Here is a 27463-nt window from a genome sequence, read left to right as displayed (position 1 = left end):
ACTGCTGTAGTAGTGTTTCGAGGTACAATTGTGTAGGACAGCAGAGAGATGGCCTGGGTAATCTTGAAGATCCCTTCTGATTTTCTGCTCCTTTTCCTCTGCTGACATAGATGAACTATTATTTATCATTTTACAGTCACCCTTACCTTGATACTTAAATAAAACTCCTGACACAGAGAAGCCTACATCAAGTACTTCAAATGTCTCTGTAAAAGCAAGCTGGCTTTTAGAAGAGCTGACCACCACATACGTCCCAGGGGAGTATTTGCTTCCAGGAAACAGCTCCTCTGGATTAAAATTTAAGTCCAGAATCCAACTGCAGTATTCATGGGCCTACATGACTGAAGAAAATTCTGCAAACCAGTGGTATGAACCAGCTGGCTTTTGCTTTCCTATAAATTAAACTCTCAGTGGATTTACTGAGCAGCTTACAGAGTTGCACATGCTCCATATAAGTAGAAGCTGATTTCTGGTACCGGGTTTAACTGTGCACTGTGCTGTAACCTAGTATGGCCGTGGAACAAACCTGGGCCAAGCTGTACTTTCTTCTAGAGCTTTCAGGGCTGATTGTGGAGCTCTGATACTGTGCTTCCAAGAATAAATACTGAATATGACACAGGCAGACAGTTTCTGACTCAAGTCCGGGGTCTGACTTTATATTATGTACCAGGAACACTTGTGGCTTGTGTCCCATGTACACCATTATTCTTTTTGAAACAGAACTACCTGAAGCATTTTTGCCTGAGCAGACAATAGGACCTCTCAGTAAATCAGAAAGAAACTAGAGTTAGATTGCTGCTGCCACAGTGTTTTCACTCTATACAGTTACATCACACTTCCTCATTGCTCTGTGCAGCCAAAACCCATTGCACATTACAAGACCAAGAGTGAGCAAAGCTCATCTTCTGCACTCAGATGTTGACTGTACTTTTGGTTTTGGGGGGGACTGATAAATGATTGAAACTACATGGCATTGCAAACAGCCATATAGTAGCAGCACATATACACCTGCTAGGTATGTGTTATCTCAAATGCTATCTTTAAATAGTGTACCAGTCATTATGGTCCTTAACAAAGTTATCTAGTAAAAAAGGGATGGGGGGCAGGAGGAGAATTTAACTAAAAATGTTTAGAGGGTCCCTAAACAATGTACAAATTGCGCACTGATGGCAGCTAAACGTTCTGGAGAAAGGTTTTTCCGTTTCCTGCACCATATATAACACAGGCTGCAGTTTTGCTGAAAAAGTCTGTTTTGTTGGCTCTCTGTTTTCTTTTTTAATGGAGAAAAAGCAACAACTGCATGTAAATAGCCGAAGACATTTGGCTACTTGGCTAAAGGTAACTTAACCCAGCCTAGCCTTCCCTTCCCTCCCCCACAAATCTCAATTTTTTATTTTAGAACAGAATCGTGAAACGAGATCTGGTCTTTCAGTATACCACAAGGAATCCTATGCTGGTTGTAAAATAATAGGGAACTAAGCAGAAAATGTTCTTCCTGTGTGCTCAGCCATTCAGGTTAGATTAAACTTGGAATTCACTGCTGCCTGTGGCAGCCATGATAGCTGCACCCTTCCCTGATGCATTGCACAGCCGCTGCTGTGGGCTGCCTTGGGCACACCACTTTAGCTCCCCAGGGGTCCCTGCAGATCTCCCAGTGCCCACTGTTTATCTGGAAGGATCCTTTGCTTACTGAGGCTGAACAACACAGGGGGAATGTAGAACTTGGCAAAGGTAACTTGTCTTCCAGGTGACATAGTAAGTAGGAGCCTTGTGAAAAATGAGTAGATCTTGGGTAAAGCAGCCAAGTGGTGACTGGTTCAAATGAGCTGCTTGTGTATCCATGGTTGCACTTTAAATTGCCTCGTGAACATCCCACGCAACTGGATTTCTCTTTGTAGCTGAGGTCAAGTAGATGGCCTTGCACTAGAGTAAAGATGTGCAAAAGGAGAACAGTATTATCTGCAATACAACAGTTCTCAAAAAATGTTCTTGCTTAGTAGATTGCCTCATTAGTTGCCGCCTCTGTCCCTGGAGGCTCCATGAGCACTCCATTACAGTGTACGGCAAACAGGTGTGCTGATGGCTCAAGTGCGCGAGCTGTGCTTTGGGCAGCAGTTTTCACATATCGTTAAGCAGGTCTGTGACCGTCAGCGTGGCCCACCAATAGTGCCCTGATGGGTTCCCGCCCATACAGCATTTATGGAGAGGGCTCAGGTTTTCTGCCCCATCATGAGCCAGAGAAACCTCCAGGTTTGCAGCAGCTGGAGGAGTTTTTGACCCACGTAAGAAAGATATTTGGCTCCAAGCTGAGGAATGTCATGTGCCATTGACAGATGGCAGATCATGTGTACATGTATGTATCTAGGGATGCTTTTTACATGGAGTAAATCCAGGGTAGGGAATCTGGTATGTAGTAACAAGGATTTATTTATCTGAAAAAACCCCAAGGGTCAAAACATTAAAAAAAAGGTATTAAATAATCTCTTTTTTTTTTTCTCCCTTCTTCCTTCTCTTACAGATCAATAATGAGATAAAGAAGGAGGATGAGAAGCTAGTGAGGCCTCTAACTGAGCAAATGATCGAGTTCCGCATTTTGATTGTTGGTGAAAAGTACAGTGAGGAGCTGAGGGACCCAGCTGCTGTGAAGCGTCAGCTGCTCTCTGAACAATTCATTTCTCAGGTGATTACCTTCCCTGACTTTCTTTCTCGTTTTGCTGGCTCTGCAAATCAATAGTAGCACCTGGCAGCTGTGGCGGGGCTGCCTTTTTCTTGTGGGCTCTGCAGAACCAGCTTTGGGCTTTTGTTGCCTGAGACAGACTGGAAGATGTTCACCCACCATGAGAATACACTGTTCTGTTGGACATGCTGCCTTTTTGAAGCAGCAGAGTGTCATACAGTGTGTGTAGCATACTAGTTGCCAAAGACCACTTACTCTAGTTTTCTTTTTGTGTTCCTCATGAAATAGTCTGCTATCATTTTTGCCAGCACATGAGGTGAAAGTGTGCTTTCAGGAGGATCATAAAATTATGCTGAACCCCTGAATGGGGACATACTCTAAACAGGACCTTTTTGAGGGACTGCTCTCTCTCTCCCCCCCCATTTTTTGATTTCCTTAATTTACTTTGCCTTATGTTAGCAAAAGAAACTAAGCCAGATGTTATTAATAAATGAAAAGCATTTCCAATTATTTTAGTCCTTTAAAAGACTGTTTCTACTAGGGCTAACTTTGGCCTTACCACCCTTTGAGAATTTTTCAATACTTCTTCCTGTCAGTGTCACTGCAGTAGAGCTTTTAAACTCTTAGAGAAGTGATGAGATTCTTGTTTGCCTTTTGATGCAACTTCATTAGTTCTTAGAGCTGTAGGACTTGAAAATCTTAAAGATACATTTAACATCTCTCTAGTGACTGGTCTGCCTAGAGTTTATTTCAGTGCTTACTGAACACAACGTTCAGTTTGAATTCTTCTATAATGTAGTTGGTTTGAAACTGGGGAGTGAAAAAGATAATTTGAGGGTCTTGACAAACCAGCCTACCTGCCCTCTCAAATGGCAGGACATTAATTGACTGCAGTTCAGTTCAGAGCCATCAGCCTGTGCTGAGGCAGTGCTGGAAAGCAGCTCCAGTAATTGGGATGTAGCACAGCACTAATGCGGAGTACAGGGAGACGGCGTGCAGGTCCATCAGCATCTGCCTGTGTAGGCACGCTCCGGGCCTCCTAAAGAGGCTGAGCAGTGAAATGGGATATAGAATATCTTAACGATTACACAGTGTCCAGATTTTGGACTGTAGCAGAAACTCTGGCATCAGTCTAGAGAATCTGTCTATGCAGAGTAGGTGATAGACGGGGAAATTAGAACAAGTTGCAAAGAGCAGAACTCATTCATTATTTCTGCTCAGGAGTGACATTTCTTTGAATGAATTGTTGTGCACTGCAGTGAGATACTCTGAAAACGAGGCTGCCAAGACAACTCTTGCTCCTCATTTATGCCCAGAATCATCAGTGCACGTGAGCACATTTTAAAACCCTCCTTAAACACATGCTTAAATCCTATTGGAGTCAGTGGGAGTGAACCATGGTTCTGTTAGGCACCTACTTCAAAGGAGAAACACAGTGTGCATATACATATAAATGTACACATATATGCATGATTTATTAAAACTTGATTTCAAGTTCATTCAAATTAAAATTTAATGTTTTAATTTGTATGCTACAAATAAAGTTACTGGACGACCAATATACAAATGCATATTTGAAATATGATCATACTGCTGTCGCCTAAGCTTCCTTTCTCTATTGTTTACAGTATTTTTTCTTGTCTATAATGATAGTAACTTTGTTGCCATCATTTTCTTGGGGCAGAGAGTTTTCTTTCCTTTCTCTTGGAAGAGACATCTAGGGTGCCATACAGCAGCACAGCGTGAGGCTTATCTTTTCTCTGGCTTTGTTTCCTCCTTAGTCCTATTTAGTTGGGGTTCTCTGTTGAATCCTTTTTACTGGGGCTAACCCTGTGCCAGATCCTGGGCCAGATGGGAAAGAGATGTACTCTTCACTGAAGCCAGAAAGCATCACCACAACTGTCACAAGTTGCTAGTGTGGGCTAGACATCTTAATTTTCCTAGTTGTGTGGCCAAGTAGCAATGCTATAGTGTGTGTGTGTGTGTGTGTGTAAGAAATGTCAGATGGGACAGGGTCCACCTGGAACGTAGATGTTCCACTCCTTTGATCCCTTGCCTGGTTTTCTCTGTGCTTGGATAAAGAAGGTCTTGAAAGAAAGAAAGTTGGCAGTACTTTGATTGTTTAAGTCTCACCAGAGACAGTTTAAAAATAGGGAGACTGGGGAGGAAAAGAAGAATTTGAAGAGTAAAAAATAATCCTCAACTGGCAAGGAACTTTTGGGAATTAAAAAAGCCCCAAACTGTCATGAACTTTCAATATTCTATTTCTTCTTTTTGTCTTGTGTTATGCAGTTGACTATTGAATTAGGCCTGGATGTGCTGCCATTTTGCTGCCCTCTGTTTTTTTTTCAATAGCACTGTCAATCACTCCTGAATCCTTTGTATGTTGAGGGCAGTGGAGATGAGCCATGTTTTGCACTACATAATGCATTAGTGCCACTTTGGAGGCTAAGACTGTTCCTATGGTGGCCGCTTCTCCTCTTGTTTAAGTTGCTAAGGTCCAAAGTATTTTTCAGAATTCTTTTTAATCCAGAAAGGCTTGGGAAGTAATGGAAGCCTTTTGGGCAGAGGAGGGTTTGTGCTGCATAAATAAGAGAAAGAATGTAGTCTGCTATGGGCAGTGCAGATCTGTGCAGAGTCTGTTTGAATTTTTCCCCTTTTGAATGTTTCTGTACAGTTCTTGGGGAATGCTGAATGTTGTTCTTCATACTTTTTCTTTTCTTAACAATGAAACTATGTCACTAAAAACTCTTCCATAAAGAAAGAGAATATTCAATCATTTTTCTCCTATTAGAAGTAACAGCTCAGATATACTTTTAGAAAATGTTGGAAATATTTCTGATTTTTCACTAAATGAGTAGGGTGGAGTAAATCTGTGACAATTTGTTTTTTCCCCTCAAAATAGATCAAAAGTGTATTTGAAGGACTACCCGGATACAAAAGCATCCATGTCCTGGATTACCGGTAAAAAGATACTGATGCTTATGTGGTGATTGAAACTGATGATGTTTGGTGCCACGTGCCAGCGCCACACTAGGAAGACTGTCAGGCATGTGTGTGGGAGTTCCTAGAATGTATTAACCAAAGGACAAGTGCTTTCATATTTGGTACCTCTATATACAGAGGCTGCAATAGAAATACAAAACTGTATGTAAATGTATCTTTGCTCCTGGCATCTACCAGAGAATCTCACATGATATGCTTGCCTTGATTTTAAGACAAGGCATTCTTATTCAAAATTCTATACTAAAATTAAAAGATATCTTTTCTAATTTAAAGTTATTATCTGATACTGCTTCAGTACTGTTGCCATGTATAAGTATGAAACAAGGAAGAACACAGAAACGTTTTTGGAAAAATGTGGTGTATTTAAATTCTTTTTTCAACTCCTTAATGTTAATTTGGGATGACTTTAAAGTTTGGTGTTTGAGATATGTAAAGAAGTCATCTTTCTCCCTTTGATCACAGCAAAGGTGGGTGAATAGTTTGATAAATTATATGCAATGTTTTAACTCTATTCTTTTTTTTTTTTTTAAAAAAAAACCACCTAGTTTCCTCAAATCAATTTGTGCTACAGAATGACATTTTAAATTAATTTGAGGAAAAAGGGGATCCTGTGTATTATGAATCAAACATCTGATGTCTGAGTTTTGGGGTACAGAGATCACAAATTACCATTTTCCTTGAATGGACTGGATATAACTGTCAGAATCAAATGAGACTGTTCACGACTTAATCTAAATTGTGGGGGTTTTGAGACTTTGTAAGCTGTGTTTCTTAGAATTTATTGGCTGGAATATTCTAGCTAGAATGCATGCAGGTAACAAAGCAGCTATAGTGAGAAAGGTTTTCTGGTTGGAACTCTAGACTGTGTTCGGTTTCCATCCTGGAAGGCAGCAAAACCTTCCATCTTGGTATCTGCAGTCTAATACATTTGAAAGCTCTTGGTTCATTTGAGAAGACAAATAAAAGGTTAGTATTTCTGGCAAAGCACCAGAGCTCTGTGGTGACAAAACCCATGTTTGTAAACTAAACCTTTAGGTAGAATTTATTGAGCCTTGATTTTCTTGGTACTGACAGCAATTTAACTGCATTATTTGCAATAAGGTGAGATGGCTCTTCTCTGCGGATTCCTTGTAATCAATATCTCAGTTCAGTAAAAGCAGAAGTTTTCTATGTAGCAGAATAACTATAAGTATTTTGCTGTATGCTTTTTCAAATTTGTGTGCCCTGTAGAATACCAGAGCAAATTTGTTAAAGTTAGGAGACTTAAAGGAAATGATAACAGTGATTTAACAGGTTTTGCTGTTGTGTTTTGTTCTGTTTGTATATTCAGCTTTCCTGAGGAGGACAGGTAAACACAATTTTTTAAATAGATATTGTCACAGTACAGATGGAAAAACATGTTTAGCTGGAGGACACTGTTTGGGGGATTTGTAGTTTTGGCTCCAGAGCGAGATAGTTATCCAGCATAAATATTATGTGAGGGGATTTTACCAGAAACTGCCAGTAACTGATCTGTTTTGGTTACAGATAAACCCAATTTGCTTATTTAAGTTCTAATCATAAAAATCTACTTTGTGGAATATCTTCCTAAACACAAGTCAGCTGCTGGGCTAACTTGTGTATAGGAGTCTCTTCTGTGAAGAAAACAAAATCACTTATTGATAACTCAAGTTTTTTATACTTTGCAGCGAAGTCTTTAATAGATATGGGATGATTATTATTATAGAAATTAAAGTAGGTAAGAAAACTATGGTTCTTCAGCAAAGGCAGCTGGCTTAGCTGCTTCAAGGAGAGAGGTGCTACACATCTTATCAGTAGTTTTATAAACGTTCCTTAGCAGAAGATGGGATCGGTCTGGACTTGTTTTTCATCAGGCATACGCAGGTTAGGCATCCAAAATTTTCCTCCTTTCATATTTTAAGAATTTCACAAGACAGAAAATGAACTGCAGCCTTTAACTTACTACATGTATTAGTTTCTTTCGCTTCTCAGCAAAGGCATAACCACTTTCCATGAGCAGTTTTACAGAGAACAAGCATTTTAATTTTAGAAGAAAGGTTAGAAAATGCAAATCTCTTTACAAACAATAGTGACTTAAAGCCATCCTCTACTACCCTGCACTTCTGCAGACTAAGATGCATGCAACTATTCACACAAAGGCTGTGTTCCAAGCACTAGATGTTTTAGCCCTTTCCAGATGATGGTGTCAGTTATTAGTTAGGAATTATTAACTGCAACTGACAGTACAGTTGTATTAAATCTAAATGTTACTTTTGAGGAGTATACTGTATTCCATCTTTGCTGTGCCTTTTCACTAGTGGTGTCCTGTTTTATTTCCTCTGCTGACAGTCAGTGCCCATGGTGAGCCCACGGCGGGCTCATGTCAATGACAGAGCCAGCAGCAGAACTCCAGCAGGCTCCTGGTTTAGTCAGTGTGTTTGCTGATTATGTCTCTGTCCTATCTGGCGTGGGGGGTTTAGAGACTTCTCTGAACAGAGCCATTACTTTAGCAATCCAGCCTAGCTCTGTGGATTGAGGAAAACCTGTCTCTGGAGCACATTCTTCTAACACTTCATAGATCACTTACTTGCTGTGCCCTGTGTACAGCCAAAATATGCTATATTTTCTAAAGTTCCCTTGTGCTTATGCCTGGTGTATGGTAAATCTGATTGCTGCCTATGCTGTCATGTGGGAAAGGACGTCCAGACATATTCAGGAACAGAAAAACAGAGGAGAGTTAATATGGAAAAAGCTCAACTATATGCTGATTCAAAGCTCATTAAAGAATAAATGATCAAATGAGTCTAGAAAAGTGTTCCCAATGGTAAGATGCATTCAATACCATTTTATTGCTATTAAAGACATTATTTCAAGCATATTGACACTGCACAGTGACAGTGATCAGGGCTTCCTGTTGCTACTGCAGATTGCTACTATATACAGCCTGTTTTTCCTGGCTGTTTTCGTACCTCAGAGCCATTCCCATCACTGGAATGATCTTAAAGTCATCACTCACACCACTGCACGCTGGTGGGCCCATTAATGACGATGGCAGAAAGCCAATGTTTTGGTCTGCTCATGGTCTGTCTACCATTCACTAGCAGCAATACAGGTCTGGATCCAGATGTCAGGTTCTGGTAGCCTTTTTCTTGAGAACTTTGCAGAGATGGAAAGCACAGGCAGGCAGACACAAGTGTGAAAGGAATTAAATTGGTTTTATTTAGAATCCTTGAAAACAATATATTTTTATATTAAAAAAAGAGTATTGATGAAGTTTCTTGGGAAAAAAATATCGCAGTGTTTGCTACACATCGGAGAACCTTGCATCTCTCATCCGTGTTCTCTTTCTCTTTGTACAACTGAAGTGGGGTGGAAGTTCACTATGCTGTCACATTTGATGGAAAAGTCATCAGCAATGCCACTTGGGACCTGATTAACCTTCATTCCAACAAGGTGGAGGACAACTCCTTTACAGGCATAGTGGATAATCCAACAGTTGTGTACACCATCAGTGATTTCCAAGATTATATTGCTGAAATCCTCCAGAAAAATGCCTTGCTTGAAAACAATTCCCTGTCTTTAGACCCTAACTCTCTCCAACTTACTAATGGTGGGTATTAATTATGATGCATCGGTGGTCCACACATCTGAAGTTTTAAAAAATAAATCTCAGATGAGCGAATTATTCAGCTGCCCTCTGAATAATTTAAAAGAAACAACAACTGTGTTGTAGGTTCTTTTGCTCTGATCTTAACCAAGTCATTAGCAGTAGTATCCCATTCTTAATCCATTAGATTAGCCTCCTTTTTTCCTTTGACACCGAGGTTTGTGGTGTGCAATTTCAGTAGCACTTCCAAAAATTAACAGGAATAGAAGGGGAAGTGGGGTTCACATGAGGCACATTGCACCAAGATGACCTTCAGCTTAGTAGCCCTGTGTTGCCCTTGAGCAGCACGAAGGAAATACCTGGTTTATTCCAGAACATTTAACAGTCCTGCTAGAGGTGGTGAGGAGTGCTGTCCACCCCTCTGTTCTCATCTTTCCTCTGTGCTTCCTGTCAGTGATCCAGGGCCATTTCCAGAAACAAAATCTCTCTGGCAAACTTTTTGAAAAGATTTTACTCACAAATCTGTTATGAGGGAGGGTTTTTCCGTCTTCCAAAACAACTTCCTCACACTGCTACTGCAGCCTTTAGATCCCAAGTATTTCTATTTCCACAGTGAAAGTATTACTACGCCCTACACCAGAAGACCCATCCTGGATTACTGAGCATCCAGTTGTGCTGGAGCACCCAGAGTTTGATGTGAGTATGATTCAGAGTGGTGGCCTTTGGGTGCATCTGAACAAATTAACTCAGCAAGGCAGAATTGCAACCAGCACCCAGAGCTTCTCTATCCTGTTGTTCATGCAGAATAAGTAGTAATGAAGGCACACCTTATACTGGAGGAAGACCTCTGGTGAAATCTCTTGTCTGATGGTTTGGTATCTGTTGCATGTTGCAGAACAGTGTTCTGTGATCATCTCATATTGCATGGCAGTACCGTGTTCCTGGCTGTACAGCCAGGCCTTGCTTCTTAGGTTTCCTTTGTCTGTTTTTTCCTAATGTTTAGACTGTAAATTGCTCTAAAGATGTGATTCTTCCCACAAATCTACCTTTCTTTGGAAAGCAAGAAATAGATAACAGCACTAAAGCTGGCTGCTAGAAGGGAGAAAATGGTAAGTTTCATGTGCTCCTTTTGTTACTGAAAATTCTTTCACTGAAAATTCTCAATTCAGTTTTAAAATTATGTCCATCCCCTTAATGCCAGCACAGGAATGAAAAATAATAGGCAGTGGTTTCTTTTTTTTCCTCTTGAAGTTGTAATTATCTTCTCTGATTACCGCTGGAACAACCCAGAACACAGACTGAAGTTCCCTGTTGGCCCATGTCTGTACAGTGCAAAGGGGCTTTAAGCAGAGATCCCAAGTCAGGTGCCAGCGGCACTGAGATTAAGTCGATTAGTTCTGCCAGCAGCTACAGTTTCGGAATGGTGGAGCATTGTGTGGGCGTAAGGATTTATCCAGTAGCTTCTGCTCTGGACTCTTGTTGTGTAACACAGATGTGCCTTCCAAGAAGAAATAAGCTCGGTTGTGCCACAAAATCCAGGTCCGCCTATGCTTGATGGTAGGTTTTCACTATGTGCATTATGAGATAGTGTTCTGAACACAGACACATTTAATTTCAGGCCAACTTCTGAAATCTTTATGGAAGCAAAATTTGTAGTCGCTTCACAGAATCCAAGTATTATTGTTAGAACAGTCACAGGTATAATATCCTTAATTTCATGCCAGTTTTCCCTGAGTTTTAAAAACTAATCATTGATGTCTAAGATGCAAATGGATTTGCCATAAATGCCTCAAACATGGTGTGCACAAACATGAGCTAAAGTTAACTTTCAGGAAGGGGATTTCCTTTACTAGAGCTATCTAACTAGATTAAAATGTTGCAGATGCTTATTTTAGTAAGATATTCTGCCATCTTTACATTCTATCTGTGGATATTCTGACAGATGTGCAGGCAAGAAAATTTTAGAGGTAGCTTTGCAATAATAAATTTTAAACCAGTTTTAGAGAATAGTATATACAAGAAAAAATTCTGGAAGTTACATTTCTCTAATCATGGACTATGAATAATAATGTCATCTGTGTCTTCAGTCAGAACCTCTAATTATGTAAAGGATATTACTATATCCAAAAAACAGCTGTGTACAATCTGCAATATGCAGATAACTTGGGAGTTAACTTCAGATAGATTTAAGAAAATCTTAAACATGCTTAAATAGTAAACAAGGCTGAAACAATTAGTCAATTACTTCCACAGATGTAAAAGCTTTATAAGATTCAAGTAGATACTGTTAAGTAGTACTGTTGCCTATGAAAAAGAATTTTGCTGCAATTTTTCCTAGTTGATTTGAAAATAAGTTGATTTGTATTATCATACATACTCATGACATAATGTGGGACTAACATGATTTCACCATCTAATTGCTAGCAGATGGTACCAACTAATCAGTCATTCTTTTCTTTGAATTTTACAGCTCTCAAGTGAAGAAAAAAAAAATCACGTCTAGTTTTTAAAACATGTATTTTCTTGTTATTTCTGTTGAGTTGTAACAGGTAGAATGCTCTGGCTTGCTGAATACAATGCCTTTCTGGCAGCAGGAAATGGAAAATCAGAGAGGAGGTTCTGTGTTTGCAGTCATCTGTCATATTTGTAAGGCTTTCAAAAGCCATTAGAGAAAACCAGAACTTGCCAATATGATATTAAATTTGTTAATATAATATATTGCACTGTAACAAGAATCTTTGAATAATGTTAGTTGTCATAGGAACATCTATCCACATTCAAATAAATGATGAAGTGCAATCCCTGGCAACTAAATACTCACATAAAAAAAGAAAGTATTGAGAGGCTATTGCTGGTAGTCCTTATTCATTCTTTATGGAATTTCTATGTGTAATTTGTTTCTAATCTTGCACAGTAACTTTTTTTCTACAGCTTTATTTATAGTGGTGAATTCTGCCAAAAAAAAGATAATTGCTGGAGCACATGTCTATGGTATATATACTTTTTAATTGATTGTTACCATATAAATTAAAAAATATGAGGAGACTGTGGTATAACAACTGGCTATAAAAATGTGATCAATACAGGTAGACAAATAATTTAATAAAACTACCTTAACTGGCTTGTTTCCAAAGCATTCAAATGCAGTTTGAATGAAGTTGAAAATTTAATTCACCCATGTTTCAACCAGGAGTAAAATTTCAAAATGAAAAGTATTTAGAATCTTCCTATTATTCATGCTGGTCAAGTAAAAGGAAGAGATTAGACAAGAGTGGAGTGGTGAGCTACAGAAACGGTAAAATGGTTTTGAACCGTAATATGTATTACAGAAACCTGTGTTCACTGCCCACTTACCTTTACTAGTCACTATCAGCAATTGGATAGTCCTTAGTAAATTGCTTCTTCTTGAAATTGTTTGACAGTTGTTCATACCCCCAGGGTATTTTGTCCATATCAGACTATTGCACAGCATCAATATGTGGGTGAAGCACTAATTTCTGGGGTTTAGGCAGTCAGCGTGCTTTTGTAGCCTTGACCGTATAACTTAATCTCTTTGTTGGCTTTTCCCAATAAAATTACATCATGAGACACCGTGGTAGTAGATTAATATTCAAAGATGAAATGTGCTAAATATTCTAACTGTAAACCAAATATAATTGGGGTATGAAGTAGTAAGCAAGCAGTGTGCAAATTGGAGATTTAAACCCAAATTTTTTTCTTCACATTTCAAACAATTTGCAAATTCATTGTGCATACTCTTGTTGTATATCATTACCGCTAATAGATTTTTTAATTTTTTTTTTTTTTTTTTTTTTAACCCTGCACAGGCATCTTTGCTTTGAGATTAAAGTTATCCCAGGTTCTAAATGCTCTTCTTCACATTATGGTCTTTGCTTCCCTCCTGGGTTCTCATGACCACATTCTAAAATAGAGCAATAAATGGCCACAGGGCATGCACGCATTCAAGTTCAGTTTCTACACCATTTTATGTATCGTAGTAATGATGATAATAGCATTACTGTATTGATTATGTAGCTGATATTTAACAGCTGTTAAGACCTCTTCATTCTTCAGGAAGGCAGGCAGTACTGTGTGCATTTATCTTTGATTTAATTAGAAATGGACCGATGCATTTTTTCAGTAAAGGAAAGGAGACTGGGTGGGTATAGTCAGTAAATTTCCTAATACGTAAGTGAAGCTGCACTCCAAACCATCTGAATGGCTTCTTTCCCTTTTTAGTGGACACGACTGGACACGAAATGTATGTCACAAAGATGTGCATTTTACATGTAGAGTGCACATGATTAGCAAAGGGTGTATATTTGCCAGCCCTCCCAGTGTGACCCCTCCTGCATTACTGTCAGATTTTATTGGCTGCTGTTGACACCCTCTATGTGTTCAGCCCGAAGTGGACAGCCAATGCTTCCCCTGTAATAGTGGAAATATTAATAGTGGGTTTATGTTCCAGGACAGCACCTTTTTAGCTGAACGGCCTTCAGCAGATGAGTCAACTGTCAGCAATACCTTGCCCTTTGATTTCACCAAACCAGATTCCACTTCAGTATCTGAACAATCCAATATCAATGAAATCCAGCCAAGACCAGAAAATCCAAACTCTGATGTCAGTTTGGCACCTGAAGCTCCACTCTTTTCAGAGGCTGATGTCACTTCTTTGCCTGATGGGCTGAATTTTGAGGATGGGAATTGGACTCCTCATTTGGTCACTGCACCAGTGTCAGGGCGTGACTCTGTGGACTATCTGGAACGGCTTTCAGCCTCAAATTCTTTAGATGGTAAGTTAATGCCATTACTGAAGATTAAATTTGGATGCCAGTGTTTCCTGGTACTCACCGAAGGTATAGTTCACTAAAATGACTTTTCAGAAGGGTCTAAAAAATTGGACATCCTTCTCTGATATTTTTTCCTTTCCTGTGTGCATGTATCCAAGAACAATATGCTAAGGTAAAATGCTTGTAACAACTAATACTACTTGTTTATCCCTTCAGGAAATGGTCCACAGACAATACTTGTTTAATTGTGCAGAAATATTTTCATACATCTTGACTTGGCCCATAGAATATCTTGAATGCAAAGTGGGAGAGGTCAACAGGGGTCCTTCTGACTTTGGCATACAAAGGCTGGATAGATATATCACAGGAAACATGCTGAATACAGATCTCCAGACAATAAAATGAATGTAATTTGACACTTCTTATCATAAACAACAATTAAGTGGAAATTTATTTTTATTTTTAGTGTTTGAAGATACTAGACTATCTGAAGACCTTTTGCCTTCAAGTCCTTCTCACCTTGTGCCTGAAGAACCTCCAGCTACAGATGATTATGCAGTTCCTCTGCTTTCTGCACCAACAGTGGCCTCTTCATCAGTCATAGAGACTGATTTTACAGAAACAGTATCTGCAGAGAAGGAAGAACTATCTCCAGGTAGTCCTGCAGGCAGTAATGATGCAGACTCTGTGTTGCATGAGTCTATGGAAGAATTTCCTTTTCCCTTAGAAGTACATCCTATGGAAGATGAAACTGATATATACCTTGGAGACAGAGTTATATATGATGATGGTTCTGGTTCAGCTTTTGATGGTTCAGGAAAAGAAATAGAATCAAGTATCTGGCCTTGGGAAGAAGCAACACTGGAACCAGTTTTATACCCTGGTCCTGATAGCTGGCTTGAAGATGACAATGAGTCTTTGTTAATCAGAACTGAGGACATTCCTGAAGGCATGATCTTAGACTATATTCTTAACTCTAGGAATAAATTAGGTGATAATCCTTCTAAAGATGAGAATGAAGGTATGGCCAACACAAAAGACGATTTCCTTGATGAGTCTGAAATATTTGTCTTTCCAGAGACTACAACTCAGCAGGTATCTCTGTTACAGACAGAAGAGCCATCATCCGTGGAACCATCTACACAGACAGAAACATTGGGCGTCTACAATTCTTCTTTTGTTAAACCATCATTGGTTTTGGAGCCTTCAGTGGATTATTCCTTTGTAGACATGCCAACTGAAGAGGCCCCTGTCTCACCACACAATACAGGTCTGTCTGTGGAAGATCATCTCCTTACATCTACAGCGACCATCAGTATGGAGCAACCTGAAGAGTCCAGTGTAGGTCAGAACATCATTTCTAAAGCAGTTGAATACCAAAATGAAGACAGGACTGTGGCAGAAGAACTCTTCACAGTGGACCAGTTGGATGTAACTGAAACTGCTACAATAGGTGGTTTGGACACAACCTCTTCAGAAAGTATTCTGGCTGCAGATCCTTCCATGCTACACTCTGATGCTTCTGCTTCCACAGTACGCCCTGACGCTTCCGTGGTACACTCTGATACTTCTGCTTTCACGGTAAACCCTGATGCTGCCACGGTACACTCTGATACTTCTGCTTTCACGGTAAACCCTGATGCTGCCACGGTACACTCTGATACTTCTGCTTTCACGGTAAACCCTGATGCTGCCACGGTACACTCTGATACTTCTGCTTTCATGGTAAACCCTGATGCTGCCACGGTACACTCTGAGGCTTCTGCTTCCATAGGACACTTTGACACTTCTGTGGTAAACCCTGACACTTCCACAGTACACTCTGATACTTCTGCTTCCACAGTAAACCCTGGTGCTTCCATGGCAAACCCTGATGTTTCCACAGAAGAGAAGCAAAGCCTCGATTCATCATTGGCAGGCCAAGACGCCACTGGATCAGCAGTGACGAAACCAGCTGATGTTTGGCCCACTGACAGAGCACTAGAAAACTCGTTAGATCAGACAGCGCAATCAGCAATGCCAACTGCCACTCAAGTTTCAACTGCAGTTCCTTCTGTAATGGATCAGACCACTGTTCTAGAGGCCTTCACAGGCCAGGGTGGTACAGACCATGACACACATGTTCCCATGAGCTTCAGCACTCTTATGAACTCTTATGTAACGGTGAGCGTAACAACAAGCACTGTTGAGCTTCCATCCCACTTCCCTCCTGCGGGATCCACGGCGTCATCATCTGTGGCTACCTCAACAAGGGTAGGAGTTGAAACAACGAAAGCCCTGGATGTTTCAGTGGACCTGGATCATGTGACCCCTGTCCACTTTCCTCCTGAGCTGACTGAGGAGAGGAGGGGCATAACTGAAAGTCACGTGGACCTAACAACTCGTGTCCAGTCCACAGAGATGGCCAGTGTGGCTTGGGCCACACATGACAATCGCAGTAATAGTCTTGTCCCGTCACGAGCTCTAGTTGTGTTTTTCAGCCTTCGGGTTACCAACATGATGTTTTCAGAGGACCTGTTTAATAAAAACTCTCCTGAATACAAAGCGTTGGAACAGCGATTCTTGGAATTGGTAAGAATCACTTCTGTGCTAAATGTCCATCACTAGATACACAAAAATTGTTGGTAAATAATAGTTTGTCGGCTCTCCTTTGCAGAGAGCAACTCAGGACTGGTGTTTACAGATATTGTCTCTTCCTGGAAAAACTCTGGGAATGGGGATGGGTGGGGTGTGTTAAACATTTGTCTTTCAGTCAGTCAGTAGTCTCTCTAAAGTGCAACTTCTTAGTGTTAATGGGCCAAATGCTCTGCTGGTGTCAATAAATGTATCAGTATAGCTGAAGTGACTACAATGCTCCCCTCACTTGCTTCCAGAGTGCTCTGTATTTAGCTTATAGGGAGAAATAACTAAATACGGGCTGTGATGAGGGAACTTTCCTGCAACACGTTCAACCCATTCTAAGTAAGAGATAGTTCAGGGAACTAAGCTGTCCGTAAACTGACTGATGGCTAGCAAAGCCTCACGGGAGTTATACAGCAACAACTGCCAAATTTTAACCGGGAAATTCCCTTCTCCTGACTGAAATGACCATTTTGTTGTGGGAGATGGAGCAAAGGCGAGAGAGGGAAGGGGGGGCATACTTGAAGGAAATTCCCTATGAAATGGCAAGTATGTCTGGTGCTTAGATCAAGGGAGAGCATCTTGTATGTCCCAAGAATTGTGTTTCTGGATCATAGATTTTTTCAAACTATCTGCAAATTGGTATGCTCTTAACCACTGCCTGAAGTACTCAGGCTCCTGGGAGGCTGCCAGCATGGGCCCCAGCTGGGTAAAGTTTTAATGTCCTTGCTGTGGGATTTGGATATAATAATTCAGACTCCCACTGTTTGATGCAGTGGCAGTGCAACTAGCTTGAGTAGAGATTCAAAGATCCAACTTTTCTGTTATGTCCCCTGTGTTGTAGCTGGTGCCCTACCTCCAGTCAAATCTGACGGGCTTCCAGAATCTGGAAATCCTGAACTTCAGAAATGGCAGCATCGTGGTGAACAGTCGAATGAAATTTGCCAAACCTGTCCCTCGGAATGTCACCAACGCCGTGTATGTGATCCTAGAAGACTTCTGCAACACTGCGTATCACACCATGAACCTGGCCATCGATAAGTACTCCCTGGATGTGGAATCAGGTAAGAATGGCAGGGTAACACAGTTTAGAGCAAGGGATTTAAAGCAACTTTAGCTTTAAGAACATAAGGATCCTAGCAGCTCAGAGACTGCCCTGTGCTTTTCACAGGCTGGGCTTTAGAAAGGCAGTCTTTCACAGAGTTCAAACAAACAAATAAAAATCTGTTAAGGGATTAAAGAGATGAAAATCAAAGTGGGACCCAGACTGAGCCAACTATATAGGGCCCATATAGAAATATGGGGACAAAACTGGCTAATATAATAGTCTATATAATGCCACTGTACTTTCAGTGAGGGGAGTGAGGGGGAAGCAAGAACGGGGTGCATGTGATTGTTCCCACGTATGGTAGGTAGCCAGTTTAGCTGCCAGGTAGGTATCTGCACAGGTAACAACTGCTGTTTCACTCTTGTGGTAAGGTCATGGTTGCACTAAAATGTTACAGGCTGCCTTAGTTCAATCCTCTGGTACAGGGAGAAAGTTTTCTCCCCGTCCAGGTTAGCCAGTAGTTTACCGTAGAAGCAACTCAGAAATATTTCCTGTTAAAGCTTAGAGGAAGGTAACAGTGCTGGCCTGTTGGCAAATGGTAACTGTTCTTCTGAGACAGCTCTCTTATAAAGATGGTCTAATTAGCATTACAAAACTGATATTGATCATTTAACTGTACACCAGTCCTCTTAAGCTCGATACAGGTGAGATCTCAAATGCTACAAGCTTGTGTTCCTTGCAGAGAGGGGCAAATCACCTCACAGCAGGTGCTGAGTGCCCCAAGTCCCCTTGCCCTCCCCTGTACACTGCCTAGATTTTCTACAAGAAATACTGGAGATCAGCTGTGTTTTACTCATTTGTAAAACATTGTTCCAACAGGCAAGAGAAATCTGAGGTACTACATGTTCCAGTAAGAAAAAGAACATTTCATACTTGCTTTTTCAATTGGCTTGTTGGGTGGTCTTAGCCATAGCCCTGACATGCACTGTGCGGAGGGACACTCCCTAGTGCTTATTTACCTTAGCAGAACCTTTTGTTACTCAGGAAGGATGCATGCTGGATTTTTGTAGATTATTTTAACTAAGAGACCATTAGAGAAAATGGCAGCAGACAGCCAGTGCTTTGCCTCAGTTAAGGTTCTCCCCCATCATGAATATTTTCTGCTCTGTGTATTCTCAGGTGAGCAAGCAGATCCCTGCAAGTTCCAGGCTTGCAATGAGTTCTCCGAATGTTTAGTAAATCGCTGGAGTGGGGAAGCTGAGTGTGTCTGCAATCCTGGCTACCTCAGCATTGACGGGCTGCCATGCAATAGCATTTGTGATCTGCAACCAAACTTTTGCCTGAATGACGGGAAGTGTGACATAAGCCCTGGGCAAGGGGCCATCTGTAGGTAGGTCATCCTGCTGTTTGAAGCATGGGCCTCCTCTATGAGAAACCCTTGTCTCCTCTTTTGTAGCATTCGATGAGATTTGTGCAAAATTCTGTAAGATAATGTGTTACAAGTGATTATCGTTAATGTTATGTTGCTGAGTGGAAGTCTCAATATTAATGTCAGTTTTCCTATGTAAAACATCAGGAAATAAAACTAATGAGGAAAAATAGCAGTAATGGAACATACTCAGTTAAATCCTGTCTCCAAAGGTCAATGAAGGTGATTTGATCTTCAGGGATTTTCTCAAGTAGCAAAGTGTTAAATAATGTCATAAAACATATGAGAGAATTAATTTAATCACAAAAACTTGTATCTGAAAGGCACATTTATACAGCATAATTATATTAAAAATAGTGCTCTTGATTAAGAAAAAGTCATAAAAGTAAATCATTAGTCATGTGGGAATAATCATGTGTAGTTCATAGAGATCAAGGCACAGGCCCCCTGGTTCAAATTTTTGCTTTTAAGAAGATAAGGATGCATTTGAACAGGATCTCTGTATTTTACAGACAATGGGAATGACTCAGTACAAGATACAGACAAAGTGATGCTCCCTCTGATGCTGCACTTAATTTTTCCATTTTCAAGCCACGTAACAGTCTGTTTTTAAAAACAAATATACCTATCAACAAAAGGAGACTTATCGCAAAAAAGAATATGACTACTAGTAGTTATTATTTATGTTATTTCAAGTGATTTTTTTTCTTAAAAAGCTTACCTAGAATGTCTCTAAAGTCAAACTTAGACTCCTAGGAGTCAACAGGAGAAATAAAAATGTTTTTAAAGCTACAAAAATGGATACAATCACAGATGTAGTATAACTTTTATCATAGTTGTATAACAGCATTAACTAGAAACAGGTAAGTATCTGTTTCAGGCGTGATCTGGTGAGTATTTATAAGAACTTTTTGAAAAATTTAAAACATTGCTTACTACCTTCAGAAACTATTTGAGAGATTTATGTTAGAAGACTTAATTTACTGATGTTTCTTATTAATAAGGTTCACTGCTTTAAGTGAACCTTACAATTCCTTGGGTTTTTACAGCAAGAACTCCCAAACACACACATACTGCAAATATATTATCATTACTGGTATATTTAAAGTTGGTTTTAACATTAAAGTTCTCATGTTCAAAACCACAGCAAGGCAGAAATACTGAATGCTGGTTTGAGCAGCCTTTCCAAAGATAAAATCTTGGATGCATAATTCTTTCTAATAATTTATTTTATGCATTTATTTAACCATTGTGGAGTTCACTATGCTATAAACATTCTACTTGTTTAACACACCTTCATTTGTATTTACATTACAATATAATTAAAATAACTGCTTTCTGCCTTCTACAGTGTTTGATATGTCAGGTGCGAGGTTCAATCAAGGCATAACTTTTTACTTACTTTAACACCTTCCAGTTTTAACGCATCACAGGATACTCTAAATTGCAAAAACTATAGGCCTTTTCTATCACAAATGCGTTATTATTTTATTATTTTACCTATCTTCACTCAATTTAATAATTGGAGTTGTTCAGCCTGGAGAAGAGAAGGCGCCCAGGAGACCTTGCTGTGGCCTTTCAGTACTTGAAGGGGGCTTATAAGAAAGACGGGGACAGACTTTTTAGCAGGGCCTGCTGCAACAGAACAAGGGGTAATGACTTTAAACAAAACCAGGGTAGATTCACACTAGATATAAGGAAGAAATTTTTTTTTATGATGAGGGTGTTGAGGCACTGGCACAGGCTGCCCAGAGCAGCTGTGGCTGCCCCCTCCCTGGCAGTGTTCCAGGCCAGGCTGGACGGGGCTTTGAGCAACCTGGGCTAGTGGAAGGTGTCCCTGCCCATGGCAGGGGGGTGGAACTAGATGGTCTTTAAGGTCCCTTCCAACACAAAACGTTCTGTGATTCTATGCCAAAAAGGCTGTTCACAATAATAATAATAATAATAATAATAATAATAATAATAATAATAATAGTAATAAAAGAAAGCTGGTGCTTGAACATGCAAACATATGTATTGAGGTGATTTAACTGAGGGCACATCACTACAGGAAGTTAAACGCATTTACAGTAAGCAAAGCTTTTGCTGGTGTTTGATTTTGCCGTGTTTCTTTCTTGCAGGTGTCGTGTAGGAGAGAACTGGTGGTACAGAGGGGAGCACTGTGAAGAATATGTGTCTGAGCCACTGGTAGTGGGTATTGCAATTGCTTCTGTGGCAGGATTCCTTCTTGTGGCATCTGCTGTCATCTTCTTCTTGGCCAGGACCCTTAGAGACCAGTACACAAAGAGTGACACCGAGTACTCACAGGGGTAAGTGACACCATCTAATATTTTAAAGCACATCTGCTACAACAAGGATAATCCTGTCACAAATCTTATATCATGCACTTGATGAGCAAGAGGATGTACAGGCACCTCCAAACTCCAGGCTTCCTTAATCCCTTTCAGGCTGCAGAGAAGGTCACAGTTTGTTTATTGCTCCCCCAGGCAGGGTGACAGCCTCTCATCCATTGAGAACGCAGTTAAATACAACCCCATGTATGAAAGTGATACGACTGGCTACAGCCATTATTACCGGAGATACCCTCAGCTAACATCCTACAGCTCTACCAGTGCAGAGACATCCACGGACTACAGCAGCGAAGAGATCAGGCACATTTATGAAAACAGTGAGCTTACTAAGGAGGTAAATGACCTTGTTTTCACAGTGGGATGAAAAAGATCACATAAACAATAACTTTACTCCACACTAGTAACCTGAGAGGTGGGCGCAATCTTTCCTCGGTGTCTGTGCTCTAGATAAATTGCAGCTATGGCTGCTGCAACTACTGAAGAGGGAAAGGATTTCTCTCCCTGCTTGCTATTAGGCATAGAAAAAGGATTGGGTGTGTTCTGACCTGTAATGAATTTCACATGATAAAGGAGCTGACTGCTTAAGTGACTTCACGGGAGTTGGGGAGGTTTGTTATATTGCTTGACACAGCCCTTAGCTTTTAATGCCAACTAACTTATGTAAGAGTAGTTATACAGTGAAAGCCTGGCACATCTAGGCCTTTTAACAGTTTTGGTTTTGGTTTTTTGGGGTTTTTTTTAAAAGTTCAGGTCTTTCTCTAATGTGCAAGTTGGATCATATCCTTCTCCTTTCTTCCTGTATGCATGGTATCCAGGGCTTACACTCTAAGGGGAAAGAGAAGGGATTTACATCCAGGAACAACTGTGAGAGGTGTGAATCCAGCCTGTAGCTGGGCTTCTAGGCAAAGTATCTATGACAGATAAATGGTTTTAAAGCCTGCTGAATTGCCACAGTCTGTCCAAACCCTGGTTTTGATTAAAAAGTAAAGTATTACTGGATTCCAATGAAGTGCTTCACTTAAAAGCATAAAAAATATTTTTTTTTAAAGTATTGGAGTGCCCAATTTCAAGCTCTATGCCTCAAAATAGCAAAGCATAGAAGTTTTATTTTCCAAAAAACAGAAATCAACTATTTCAGTACTATTCTAATTTGTTATGTACTTACAATTGTGTTTCTTGTATTCTAGGAAATTCAGGACAGAATTCGAATTATAGAGCTCTATGCTAAAGACCGTCAGTTTGCAGAGTTTGTTAGGCAGCATCAAATGTGAGTGAAATGTCTTGTCTGCATAACTAACTCCTTTGATATTTTCTCATGTGGCCTTTATTATATTACTGTATTTTTCATATAAAGGGTCTAGAAATGCTGGGACACTAGAGGCTAACATTATTTCTGAAGAGGTTCAACCCTTTTAAGTACTGAAAATAATCAGTGTCAAAAGTAGACAGCTCCAGAAGGTATGTTAAAAGCAGTGAAGAGGAATCCCAAAGTTTATGAGTCTCAGAGAGGCACTGACATCTGAAAGCACAGAACTGTCTTAACTCTTCTAGTGTAGTTACTATGGCCTAGTGTTCTGTTTAAAATAAACTAACATGCTTTTTACATTTTTATCTTGAGTTGTCAAGACTTGGCAACTAACCAAAAACTAAGAGATCACTAGTACAATCCTGTCTGGTGTGGTGGGCACCTATCATAATAGAAAGCTTACAATTCCAAACAATTGACCAGGCTGAGCTGTGTGCTTTGGTGAAAGCTAACCATGAGAAAGGCCATCAAGGAATTCATTATTAGTATACGCACTCCTCTGAACTGTACTCTCACTATAGCAAGCAGCGAATTAGAGCTATCTGGGTTTGTTTGAAAGATACTGAAGTACTATTCCTTGGGACCCGATTAAAAATAGCTACAGTAGCAAAAATCTTGTGGTCAGAGATCATCAACTACCCTTCTTTTTTTTTGATAGAAAAATGTGAACTGATGTTATTTTCAATGTCAGTTGTTCATTTTTTCATCTTGAAAAGGATCAGCGCCTGAATTTTCCACAGCTGGAAAGTAGTAAGGGCTGCTTCATATAAGCCTTGAATCCAATGTTTGAAAGAGACTAACTTAATCATTGCTTCTGTGTTTTTTATTTCAGGAAGCTGCTTTAAGAAAAAAAGAAATCAGTAGAATGCATGTGGGAGATAAAAGACTACCTTGTTGCCATAGCAATGGGCTCAGATGTAACTGCAAAGTTACTTATAGTCTTAACATTGCATGGATGGATACAGATGTTTTCTAAATGACTGGCTAAAATGTACAGATGTCTTTATCTCAATGACTTCTGGCTTTTCTGTGACATTTTTAAGAGGTGATCAGAAGTGGCAGGGGTTATGAAAGTTCATTTTTCATTAACTCTGAAACAGACAAAGTTTGTATAGCAAGGCAAAATATCTCCTCAGGTAAGAGACTATACATGCACAACCAAATTAAAATGCACATTTAAAATCCCCGTCTGGCATTTATCCCCTCACTGGGGGCTACTGTAGTGATTTCACAGGCACTAGTGGAAACAAATATTTGCTTTGAATGCAAATGATTTGTAGGGGAGAACTGCTGTGCTAGAATTATGTTAGCATTATTTTAAAGCATTCTTATTGTAAATGCAAACATAACCCTACTGGAAAAAATTTTCTTTGGGGCAGCTGCCTGATGTACATTTTGTCACCTGGCATTAGCAAAACAGAGCACAGCCCTGAGCCTGCAGGCCTTCTGAAAGCTCTCCCCGACACCAAGTGTCACCCCTGCCTGTCAGTGGCCCCCCAGGGTACCTTGGCAAGGCAGGGCAGCATTTCTGCAGTGCAGTGTTTGTAAAGCCAGGATGGTTGGGTCTCCAGCTGTTCCTGGCAGACACACAAGGGCTTCTATCATACAAACATTCTGTGAAGCTTAAGTGACTAATATTGACTTTTTTTGTATGTAGACAATTTGTTTCGATATAAGTTAATACGCATTATTTATTTGTTGTGTATTTCCCTACCAGCTTATTTTCATAATAGATTTAGTTGTTGAAATAGAAAGATGAATAGTTCAATGATGAAATACTACCATGGCATTTGTGCCCATCCTTTTTAAAAACAAATTTAGTGTTTACTCAATGTTGAATTCAGCCAACTAATATTTGAATTTTCTTTACTGAACTGGGCGATAGCCTGCCATCAGCTCTCAAAATTGGGCTGTGGTACTTAAGTGCATGTGTATTTGGTAGATGGCAGCACTTTCCTCTGAGGAAGGGAAAAAATGAGAGTATTCTTGGCTTAGTGGAAGTCAGTGTAGAATTCCTTAAACAGAAGTCCTCAGCCTGAAGCATTTTAAAATAGCTGAATTGAGATGGGGACCTCCGAGGTACAGAAATGGAGTTTTATCTCCAAGTGATGAAGAAAGTTCTGACTACATGTTAAGGTGTGCTGGGGCTCTGTTGGGTCACCTGGTGTCTCTTGTTTAAGGCAATAACATGGCTGTCAGGGTTAGGGCACTAATAGTCTCACATTAGCTTCTGCTAGCAAACAAGGCCAAGTTATTTGTTATTTTCTACAAAGTCTGCAGTTCTCGGCCCACATGTGCCAACAGCCACCTGATACTTTTTTAGAGTTAAGTGAGAGTGAGAATTACTTACTTGTCTATAGGCAGCTTAGCTACACAAGTGAACATTTCAATGCAATTCTTCTGCATGTTCTGGAGAACCTCACTGGATCACGTACGTAGTATTTTCTTGCCTTGAGTGGCAGGGAATGGGTATCAGAGCCACATATCCATCAAAGAAATGCTTACATAAACCACTGTAAGCCCAAGGAACACAAGACAGCAGGAAATAATATGGTGCTGCTGATTACTGTTGTGACCAGGTGTTAGGAGACAGAGGCCCCATCCTGCTGGGTGACCCAAGGGCTCTCAGAGCTGCTGGTCCAGAGTCTGAAACCAGTTCTTGAAGGTTTCAGTTCTTTTTTTTCCCCTCTCTCAGTAGGCTGTCCACATAGCCAGGTGAAAATAGAAAATGGATTAAAAGAAAGGACTGATCTGTCTCTCTGTGGTTTTGGGTTTTCTTTTTTTTACATGTTAAACAGAAAAGAGGGACTAGAGGTTTTGGCTCTGTATGCTGCATAATACTAGGGCAAAACCACTGATCCTGGGGACTCTCATCCGTGCTACGTGTCCATACAGCTCAAAGCGAAAGGCTACCAGTTGCCTATAGAGTACAAAAAGAGACAGAGACACTTGTAGGGCTTTCAACATACCCTCCCTTCAGTGAAGTTTACACACAGGAGAGTCTCTACTCCTGACAGTCAGTGGTGAAAGTCCCCAACTTCACTGGGAGCTGAGCAGCACTGTCAAAACATTGGCTGTGATGATTTACATTTTCTTAAGAGCTTGTATGAGAAGACATGCTAGCACTCTACCATGTTTATTCCTGCGCAGTCCCCTCTCTCCTGCCCTCGCAGCAGCATGGTTGAGCCATCTTGTTACACCAGGGCCTTGGGATCATGGTAGCTGTACAATGCTCAGGGTGGGTATCAGCTTGGGAGTTGTTTGTGTGCAGCTGAGCTGCCAGCCCTGGGAGCTCTGGTGCTGCTCCAGCTCAGTACAGCAGTGGATGGCAGCTGGGATCAGGCACATTTTGAACATACTCTGCTATTTGCTCTGCACAAGCTGAGGAGAGTCTTGGTTACACTGAGTATGAGGTTTTTCAGTGTATATACAGTGAATCTTTTCTTTGTGTGTGTATATACATATTAACATAATGGTATCTTATTTTCACTACAATAAAAAATTATTTCCAAAATATTTTTTCTCTAAAATTAATGTAGACTATGAGATTGATATGAAGAGAGAAGGTATCTTAGCCATGATGATTTGTGCATGTAGGATCAGAAAGCTTGGGTGGTTTTTTTTTTAAGAGGTGATTAAATTGTTAAACTCCTTTGCTAACAAGTGTGCCCAATGTGTTCGTTACTGCATGCAAGGCTATATTCTGAAAATTCATGCTGGAAGGCACGAGTGCTTTGCTTTCCATTAAGCTTTCTGCCCATTTTGAAGTTGTTTCTTCTCTAATCAAAGAGCCAAAATGTGTTGTTGCTTAGGTGATCCTGAAGTCTTAAACACCCTCCCCTTCAAGCCTCTTCATCTAAACTGTTTGATGATGTATCTTACAAGACCCCAAGAAGGACTTAATAATGAACTTCCTTTCTTTGATACCGTCCCAATCCAAGGCAGTGACACAGAACTCCCAATAGCCTAACAAAAGACCCCCAAACCAAAATTCAAACCAGGTCTGTGTACAAACCTACCAGTACTTTTTATCAGTTAACATGCAGTTTTTCACTTACCAGAAGTAAAAAGTGTGGGTTTGAATGACTTGGCTTGATTTAAGAACATGGACAAAAAGCAGTTATTGTTTACTGAACACTGACAGGTCTATCAGCTTCTGTGACCCCCCTCAAGACTTGAAACACAGAGAAAAATGAGGACCTGCAGGACTCCGCCAGCTGCCCCTGTAACAGAGGATCTCACACATACACAGTGCCATGTACTATGAACACCACTGGGTTTAAGTTCTGCCTATACTGTTTCTGGTCTATTCTGCCTATACTAAATTCTACCAGGACTGGAAATTCAAACACAGAACAAGCATTCGAGCTGCAAGGCTCACAGCATTTCAGGAACTGTGTGCCTGCCTTTTATGTGGTAGCTTTTTATCAGAGGACAGATAATTTGGTCACAGAAACCTCATTTCTTCAGGTCCTCAGAGATAGCTGAAACTATGCATTTCTCCTGTCTCCTCCAAAAGAAGGAAGCATGAATAAAGTTTAGATTTTTAAGAACTTACAGCTTAATTGCTAAAATGGAAAAAGCCTTTAAAATCAAGACTTTCATTGACAGACTGGATTGGTCCTTGTGA

The 27463-nt window shown here is 40.2% G+C and overlaps 1 protein-coding gene across 7 annotated transcripts in view; it reads left to right on the top strand.

Moving 5' to 3' along the window:
- IMPG2 (interphotoreceptor matrix proteoglycan 2) overlaps positions 1-27235 on the top strand; it is a 64142-nt gene extending 36907 nt beyond the window's left edge. For 3 of the 7 annotated variants that reach the window (XM_074898281.1, XM_074898273.1, XM_074898290.1), the window contains exons 9-21: positions 2519-2680; positions 5583-5641; positions 7014-7031; positions 9049-9293; positions 9904-9986; positions 13759-14083; positions 14547-16651; positions 17544-17763; positions 18927-19137; positions 21297-21485; positions 21663-21861; positions 22715-22794; positions 23666-26486. In XM_074898281.1, coding sequence (XP_074754382.1) covers positions 2519-2680; positions 5583-5641; positions 7014-7031; positions 9049-9293; positions 9904-9986; positions 13759-14083; positions 14547-16651; positions 17544-17763; positions 18927-19137; positions 21297-21485; positions 21663-21861; positions 22715-22794; positions 23666-23678 — 3909 coding nt within the window. In that variant the 3' untranslated portion in view covers positions 23679-26486. Of the gene's footprint in view, positions 1-2518; positions 2681-5582; positions 5642-7013; positions 7032-9048; positions 9294-9903; positions 9987-13758; positions 14084-14546; positions 16652-17543; positions 17764-18926; positions 19138-21296; positions 21486-21662; positions 21862-22714; positions 22795-23665 lie in introns of all 7 variants that reach the window. The other 4 variants (XM_074898314.1, XM_074898305.1, XM_074898324.1 and 1 more) reach the window with 3 other exon arrangements.
- The last annotated feature ends 228 nt before the right edge of the window (positions 27236-27463 follow it).

Source organism: Athene noctua, chromosome 1 (genome assembly GCF_965140245.1).
Source record: "Athene noctua chromosome 1, bAthNoc1.hap1.1, whole genome shotgun sequence".
NCBI classification, from domain to species: domain Eukaryota; kingdom Metazoa; phylum Chordata; class Aves; order Strigiformes; family Strigidae; genus Athene; species Athene noctua.
The sequence above is the reverse complement of the archived record's forward strand: the minus strand, read 5'-3'. Positions and strand labels throughout refer to the sequence as shown.